The 8688-nt window shown below is 37.1% G+C and overlaps 1 protein-coding gene across 3 annotated transcripts; it reads left to right on the forward strand.

The window, feature by feature from the left end:
• The first annotated feature begins 1993 nt into the window (after positions 1–1993).
• LOC106397918 (respiratory burst oxidase homolog protein E) lies at positions 1994–8456 on the forward strand. 3 transcript variants are annotated; one of them, XM_022701516.2, is made up of 14 exons: positions 1994–2145; positions 2773–3708; positions 3870–4029; positions 4892–4940; positions 5034–5147; positions 5242–5676; positions 6016–6399; positions 6481–6576; positions 6673–6788; positions 6874–7047; positions 7140–7560; positions 7662–7790; positions 7883–7961; positions 8094–8456. In XM_022701516.2, exons 2-14 carry the CDS (start codon positions 2784–2786, stop codon positions 8201–8203), a joined length of 3192 nt encoding a protein of 1063 aa, XP_022557237.2. In that variant the 5' UTR covers positions 1994–2145; positions 2773–2783; the 3' UTR covers positions 8204–8456. The 3 variants fall into 3 exon arrangements, with proteins under 3 accessions (XP_022557237.2, XP_048612643.1, XP_013694005.2); XM_013838551.3 differs by lacking the exon at positions 1994–2145 and having other exon boundaries at positions 2513–3708; positions 7140–7293; positions 7369–7560; XM_048756686.1 differs by lacking the exon at positions 1994–2145 and having other exon boundaries at positions 2508–3708.
• Positions 8457–8688: the final 232 nt, after the last annotated feature.

The raw sequence follows: 8688 nt of genomic DNA on the forward strand, positions 1-8688 counted from the left end.
CACTTTTTGGATAAATGAAATTAAACTCGTGATGTTAACTATATAACATCATTAAGTTGAGGGATGTTGACATGTATAATATATATTTCGTATAGTTAGGTATACATTAGTTTAGTTTGCATGATTGGTCATGTGATAGCCAATATTTCATGGCCAATATTTCATGTAGTCGGCGATCATTTTTCCTACATACAAAGTAAACTAATGCGCATTATACTGGATTTTTTTTTCTGGCTAGTACGTAGAAGCAATTCCTGACACAAACAACATCAACTAAACTATAGGCTCCTAACTTCCTTAAGCGTATACTCTAGTCCTGTTATATATTCTTTTTTTTTCTTCGAACGGCTATTCTATTACTCAAGCTTGAAGTGGTCTGGGGAACCAGACCGGAACAGAACAACCAATATAATACAATTCTCTATGAAAGGATCTGGCTATCTTAGCTAATGAATCATACGATACATTTTCCGAACGAGTAACAAAAACAATCGAGAACTCTGTGAATCTGCTCTTCAACTTCATAAACTCTTCCAGGTCAGTAGAAAAGTTTGGTCATGCTCCGGGGTCTTTGATCATTGAGATTAAATCCTTGCAATCGGTCCCAAAAGATTGACATATCGATACATGAATCATACACTCCATTGCCCAAGATAAAGCCTCCAGTTCTGAATGCAATGGTGAGATTCTTCGGCGTTGATTCCTTGTTCCCAAAAGTCCTCATATATATTCAGATTTGAATATTGTCATGGTAATATATATAAATATGGTTGCCCTAAGCTTTGATTCTGTCTTCTTATATCAGTTCTTTTTTTTAGATTCTCCTTCTTAATTAAAAGGTATAGATCTTTCTTTTTCAGATTCACATACATAAATTAGTAAGATATGTATGATGTAGAGATTGCAACTACCAGAATAGTACTTGAAATAGTTTAACAAGTTATAAAGGAAACAAAGCACATATATCATATTCCTTGTCATATAAATACACATTCTTTATATAAATTGATATTGTCAGCCAATGCGATTTATAATTATTAATGGAGGAAAAATACACATAGAAAGAGCCGTGGCCTCGTCTAACATGGATTTCAACGTGAATGGAATGCACGTTGCTGGCTGCTACGAGTGCTACCCTATCAATATTTCTATATTAGTTCTACCATATAAACTCTTCCTAATTAATGTATATCCGTGCGCAATGTGTGACTATTACCATGTTGCTATATTTTGTTGTTATTCATCACCACGTTAGAACGTTTTGTTTTTCTTAAAATCTATCTGAATATTATTTTAAAACTTCCAAGAGATGTTCTTATAAAGAGAAAATTTAAAGAGTTTCGTAGCGATCCATTTCACATGTTTTCATAGTCTCATGGATTAGTCCTATATTTGGTTATTTGCCATTTAAACGAGGTAAATTGCGAAATCTATAAACTGAAATAATTTTACAATCTAATAGTGGCGAAGAATAATATTTAACCAAATTACACCGAACCCGAGTACATTCCTAAGACTCTTACTCCCACATCATAGACTATTCTAAAATCATGGAGCAAATAGCATTTGACTATACCAGAAATTCTGAAACCTACTAAAATGCTAAATGATAGAAGCATGACCAATGGTCGAAACCTTGGCCTGATCTCTAAATAGACGGTAGACACTACAATGGCCCATACAGCCCATAAAACAACCTGAAAATAGGTAACAAAGGAAAGAGAGATTCTAGAAGAGGAGGTACTCAAAACTTTGGACGTACAACATTGGCTATGTACTGCTTTGCGACAAAGCGTAGCATTTAGGTTTAATAATCACTAAACACGAACCAGAAGTTTCTGTTCCTTCAATCCCCTTTATGTATATATATGCTCTGGTCTCCTTTCATTACATTAAACATCTCTTTGACCACCTTCTTTTTCTTTGCCAGTTCATTCTTTTTTTTAATACCTAAAAATTATATATAGCGTATAAACTAATTACGTATTCTTGTCTCCCACTCTCTGCCTTCTAACTTAATATATCCATATTAATTAAAGTTAGGGCAATATAAAGCTGTCTTCAAGTTTCGACGTGTCGTAACATCCTGATCAGTTTCTGCCAGCGGATCAGACAACAATTCTTTCCCTTTGCATATTCATTAAGGTACACTGCCCACAAAAGTCACTAATACCGATTATGATCATAGCAGTTAAGATTACTGATTGATTAGTGGTAATAGTTAATGTTCTTGGCATTAACTTTGGCGGCGAAACTCATGAACTAAGATATTGTGAATTAATCACATACGTTAGACCATAACCCAATATTAATATATTCCCATCCAGTTTTTTTTTCCCTTTATTGTAAACAACAACAACTAATCTTTATATCTTTCGCAACAATAATATTTGATAATTAGTAGAGGTGATTAGTTTAAGTAGATAGGAAAAAAGATACACACACATACAAATTAAAAGCTAAATTAAAAAATAAAGAAGAAGAAAGGCAAACAACAACTGTGAAACACGACTTGGCCACACACACACACTAAAAAAGAAAAAAAACTAAGCGTTGAAAATTGTGTGTAATTGTTTGTATCGATCGGTTGAGAAGTGCCTCTCTTGTTTTCTGATTTTCTCTCTCTTTTATTGTTCTTTACACATTCTTCTTCTACTTTGTTTTTGTTTTTGTTTTTGTTTTCTCACCTCCTCGTCTCTTCTTCCATGGCCATCGGTGAAAATAAAAGAGGAGATATATATTTAATTTAATATAAATCTTATATTTGCGTAGGTGGTTGATTAATGAAGTTATCGCCTCTGAGTTTCTCAACGCAATCTAGTTTCAGTCACGGCGGAGATGGCTACGACGACGGTGTGGAGTTAAGACCGTCACCATCCACCGGCGGCGCAATGCTGCCGGTTTTTCTCAACGGTTTGACTCGTGATGGAGACTCTGGAAGCGGAAGCAGCTGGGAAAGAGAGCTCGTGGAGGTGACTCTGGAGCTCAACGGCGACGACTCCATCGTCGTCTGCGGAATGTCGGAGGCCACGTCTGATTCTCAGCCGAGATCGGTTAATGTCTCGGGAAGGTTAACGAGGAGTCTATCCACGACGCCGACGAGGATCAGGCAGACGTTCGGGAGGTTACTAAGGTCGGATTCAATGAGACCAACGACTTCTTCAGTCTCCGCGACGGAGACGGGAAGGTTAACGAGGAGTCTATCCACGACGCCTTCGAGGATCCACAAGACGTTCGGGAGGTTACTGAGGTCGGACTCGACAAGAACAACGACTTCTTCAGCCTCCCGGGAGAGAGATTTGGAGCGTCAGACGGCGACGGAGACGACGGGGAGGTTAACGAGGAGTCTATCGACGGCGTCTTCGAGGATTCGGAAGACGATTGGGAGGTTACTGAGGTCGGACTCGACGGCTTCTAGAGATGTGGAGCGTCAGGGAGCGGCGGGGACAGAGACGCCGATCATGTCCGCGAGGAATAGACGGAGGGAAAACGCAATTCTACAGCGATCAACGTCGAGCGCAAAGAGAGCGCTTAAGGGATTACAATTCATCAACAAAACCACGAAAGGAAACAGCTGCGATTGTAATCGTGATGGCGATTGCGATTGCGATTGCGATTGCGATCAGATGTGGAAGAAAGTTGAGAAACGATTCGAATCGCTTTCTAAAGAAGGGTTGCTTGCGCGAGAAGATTTCGGAGAGTGCGTTGGTAAGTTAGATATTAAACCCACAAATTAAAAGAATCTATTACATATAAACAAAACCTGTTTAGATGTCGGAACAAAGACATGTTTAGATGTCGGAACAAAAATTACTTAAGATTTTTTTTTTTTTTTTTTTTTTTGTTTTTTTAATTTGATAAAAATAAAGGGATGAAGGATTCGAAGGAGTTCGCGGTTAGTGTGTTCGATGCTTTGGCTAGAAGAAGAAGACAGAAGCTGGAGAAGATAACGAGCGATGAACTTCACGATTTCTGGTTACAGATATCTGATCAAAGCTTCGACGCGCGTCTTCAAATCTTCTTCGATATGTACGTTTCTTTCTCTTGTGTTTGTCTTTACGTTTATTAACTTTTGCGGGAATGACGCATTGCAATTTGAAAAAAAAAAAAAAAGCACAAGAAAACAAATGGGTTTGATCCAAGTTCACTTAATTAGCTGATGACTTTAATGATTGACGATAATGTTTATCTGTAATTAGTAGTATCTTTTTCTGTATCCTGAAAAATGCAGATGAGCTCTCTCATCAACTTTGCACTTTTAATAAATTTAGGTTTTTGTGTGTGTTAATATCCAATTGAGTAAATTTTGTTAAATAAAGAAAGTAATTAGCTCAACCATCACTCTTTGATTGGAGATTGTTATCTCTTTAGTGAGAGCCTACCGTAATTTCACAGTAATTTTCTACATTTTAGGGAATTATTAAGCATAAATTAAAGATATGTTGCAATAAGATGGGCAAATGCAATTGGATATGTTAGATGAATCATTTAAATCACGTGGTGTTATTAGCCGTTGGATCTGTTAGCTCACGCAATCAACGGTGAAAAGCATTAAGCGAGTTTGACTAATGGGCTGTGGTTTACTTGTTCCAGTAAAACAAACTTTCAACAGATTTTCAAAAAGAAGTTTCCTCTTTTTAGCTGTTTCCCGCATTTAGTTTTCTTGCAAGTGAGATAAACAATAGGCCATGACTCTTAAATCCACCAAATCAGAAAATGGTTTTGCGTTTTTTTTCCCATAATTTTACCAAACATTTAGTTCAACTAACTTTCCCATTTTTCTGCTTTGACAAAACAAAAAAAAACTTTGGTTGTGATATATGCTTCAAATATTATTTTTTCATTAATGATTCTGCTATAGTTTTTGAAGTTCTCAGTGTTTTGTCACCAGGGTTGACAGCAATGAAGACGGGAGGATCACTAGTCAAGAAATCAAAGAAGTAATTTCTTTTATAGCATATTAATGCAAACACATGAGTTACTATTACAACAATCAAAAGATCATAGAATAACGTTTATACTTTGCAACACAGCTTCTAATGCTAAGCGCATCAGCAAACAAGTTAGCAAAACTCAAGGAACAAGCAGAAGAGTACGCATCTCTGATCATGGAAGAACTCGATCCAGAGAATCTTGGATACATTGAGGTAAAATAGATAATAATAATTAATAATAATAATCAGCAGAGATAATGTAGTCTTTTATCTTCACATACTATCCATGTTTGTTTTGTCGTATCAGTTATGGCAACTCGAGACACTCTTACTTCAGAGAGACGCATACATGAACTACAGTAGACCGCTTAGCACGACAAGCGTTGGAATGAGTGGAATGAGTTCACCAAGACGGAATCTCATTAGACCTCGTCATGTGGTTCGAAAATGTAGACAAACGCTTCAGTGTTTGGTTCTAGATAACTGGCAACGAATATGGGTTCTGTTATTATGGGTCATTCTTATGGCCCTTCTCTTCGTCTGGAAGTTTTTTCAGTACAGAGACAAAGCTGCGTTTAAAGTCATGGGTTATTGTTTAACCACTGCTAAAGGAGCTGCAGAGACTCTCAAGCTCAACATGGCTCTTGTTCTGTTACCTGTTTGTAGAAACACCTTGACTTGGCTGAGATCTACACGCGCTCGAGCTTTTGTTCCTTTTGATGATAACATCAACTTCCATAAGGTAAAAAAATATTCCCTCCATTTCGCCACATTCTTCGCGCATGGATTAATAAAATAATTAAAATGCATTTATGTTTTTATTAATTACATATGTTTAACAAATAGTATTTGAAATAAATAAAATTATTTATAAATCAAACACATTTTGTAATTAATATTAAGATGAAAGTAGTTATAAATTGTACCTGAATTTTTAAAATGATATTTTTTATGTAACAAGAAAAAATATCAAAAATGAAACTAGTGTATGTGTGAAACAGAGGGAGTACTAAGTAACCTTCTTTCACTCTTCATCGATACAAATCTTGAGATCAACACTGTTTTGCTTTCTGTCTTGCAGATTATTGCTTGTGCCATAGTGATTGCGATACTTGTTCATGCTGGTACTCATTTGGCGTGTGATTTTCCACGGATTATAAATTCGAGTCCAGCAGATTTTGCATTGATCGCTTCTTACTTCCATGGTGTTAAGCCCACATTCAAAGACCTGATGACAGGTGCAGAAGGAATCACTGGGATCTCTATGGTGATCTTGACAACCATTGCCTTCACATTAGCATCAACTCATTTCAGGAGAAACCGTGTGAGGCTACCTGCACCACTTGATCGGTTAACTGGCTTTAACGCCTTTTGGTACACTCATCACCTTCTAGTGGTTGTCTACATAATGCTCATTGTGCATGGGACCTTCCTATTCTTTGCTGATAAGTGGTATCAAAAAACTGTAAGCAGAAACCTAAATCTCACTTTGCTCTTAAACTTAAGTGGTCAAAATGTTACTAAAACCTAAATTAAAACCTCACAGACTTGGATGTACATCTCGGTTCCTCTGGTGGTCTACGTGGCAGAACGAAGTCTGCGAGCTTGTAGGTCCAACCATTACTCTGTCAAAATCCTCAAGGCAAGCCACCTTCACTGAGAAAGTTCTTCTGCCTGATAAAAAAGTGTATTGAGTAAACAAAAAAAAAAAACATATTCCAAATCTTGATCTCTGCAGGTTTCTATGTTACCTGGGGAAGTACTCAGCTTAATCATGTCAAAGCCTCCTGGATTTAAGTACAAGAGTGGTCAATACATATTCTTGCAGTGTCCAACAATCTCTAGATTTGAATGGTGAGTACTGATGACATATTCATAGTGTTTAGCAAACATCTCGAGAGTTTCACATATAAAGATGTTATACCTAAACCTTCTCCAGGCATCCGTTTTCTATTACCTCTGCGCCAGGAGATGACCAACTTAGTGTACACATCCGAACACTCGGAGACTGGACAGAGGAGCTACAACGAGTTCTAACAGTGGGTAAAGATCTTTCAACATGCCTGATTGGCCGATCGAAATTCTCTGCCTATGGCAATACTGATTCATCACAGTAAATACCAATACACCTCCTTTGCTTCCCACTACATATTTAGATACTACTTAGTATTAACACGCCTTGTTGATTGATCATGCATTGGACAGACAACCAAAACTATTAGTAGATGGTCCATATGGAGCCCCAGCACAGGACTACAAAAGTTATGATGTCTTGCTCCTAATTGGATTGGGGATAGGAGCTACTCCTTTCATAAGCATACTCAAGGATCTACTGAACAACTCAAGAGAAGAACAAACAGTAAGCCAGACTCAGTGCACCAGAAGAAACCTTTTGCACCAAATACATAACATCTCTTTACTTGTTCTGGCGCAGGACAATGAATTCAGCAAATCAGATTTCAGCTGGAATAGCAATACATCTTCATTTACCACAATAACTCCAAGTTCAACACAAGGAGGGAAAAAGAAAGCAGTGAAGGCTCACTTCTACTGGGTCACAAGGGAGCCTGGATCCGTTGAATGGTTTAGAGGTGTAATGGAGGAAATATCAGACATGGACTGCAGAGTAATAAACATTTCTATTCATCACCACTTACTTAACCTGTAGTAATTGATCGATAATACTAATATATTAATTCCTTTTTCATTTTTAATCTCGTGAAACAGGAGCAAATTGAGTTGCACAACTACCTTACTAGCGTATATGATGAAGGAGATGCAAGATCAACTCTGATAAAGATGGTCCAGGCTTTGAACCATGCCAAACATGGAGTTGATATTCTATCCGGGACACGGGTAAGAAAAATTCTAATATATCATCAGACCAAAACATAATGTCCCAATGTTACCAAACCATTAAGAAGATATATCATCATCCATTGTAACAGGTGAGAACACATTTTGCAAGGCCAAACTGGAAGGAAGTCTTCAGTAGCATAGCAAGAAAGCATCCAAATTCAACAGTCGGTAAGTACTACTCTATACAATCAGCTGCTAATGAATTAATACCACTGGGCAAATAAAATATAGAACTTGTTTGCTAATACATATCTAGGCCAAGAAGCATTATATGTAAAACTATTGATCTTATTGGTGCAGGAGTGTTTTACTGCGGCATACCAACCGTGGCAAAGGAGTTGAAGAAGCAAGCACAAGAAATAAGTCAGAAAACAAGCACACGGTTCGAGTTTCATAAAGAGCATTTCTAATTGATGTCAGCTACGATCATCACTTTCCTTTTTGAGTGAGAGCTTAAAAATCAAGCAAGCCAGTTTCAAAAAAATAATAAAAAAAATCAAGCCAGCCATTATTTTTTCTTTTCTTCTCATGCTAACTTCACAGTCACTTAGCAAAATAGATTACATTCACTATGTCGCATGGAAACATTGTCCTGCATGTTTGTATAGACCGGCCTAAAGGCATGATCAAAATAACAAGTAAAAGTTTCTTTACCGAATGAAATATAAACGTGTTTCAAGAGTGAACCAAATCTCTATTTCCATTACCCCAAACTATTAGTAGTCACAGAGGAAGAACATATTAAACAAGAAAGTTTTCATCATAATCTGTAAATTGGTACTGAAGCGCATTCGAGGAGTAACGACCGACATGACTTTATATTTTCATACAATTACAAGAGTATAAAAAAGGCATTTGTTTTAAACTAGAAAAGCTCCATGTAGTCGAACATAGG

Source organism: Brassica napus, chromosome C5, assembly GCF_020379485.1.
Source record: "Brassica napus cultivar Da-Ae chromosome C5, Da-Ae, whole genome shotgun sequence".
NCBI lineage: Eukaryota > Viridiplantae > Streptophyta > Magnoliopsida > Brassicales > Brassicaceae > Brassica > Brassica napus.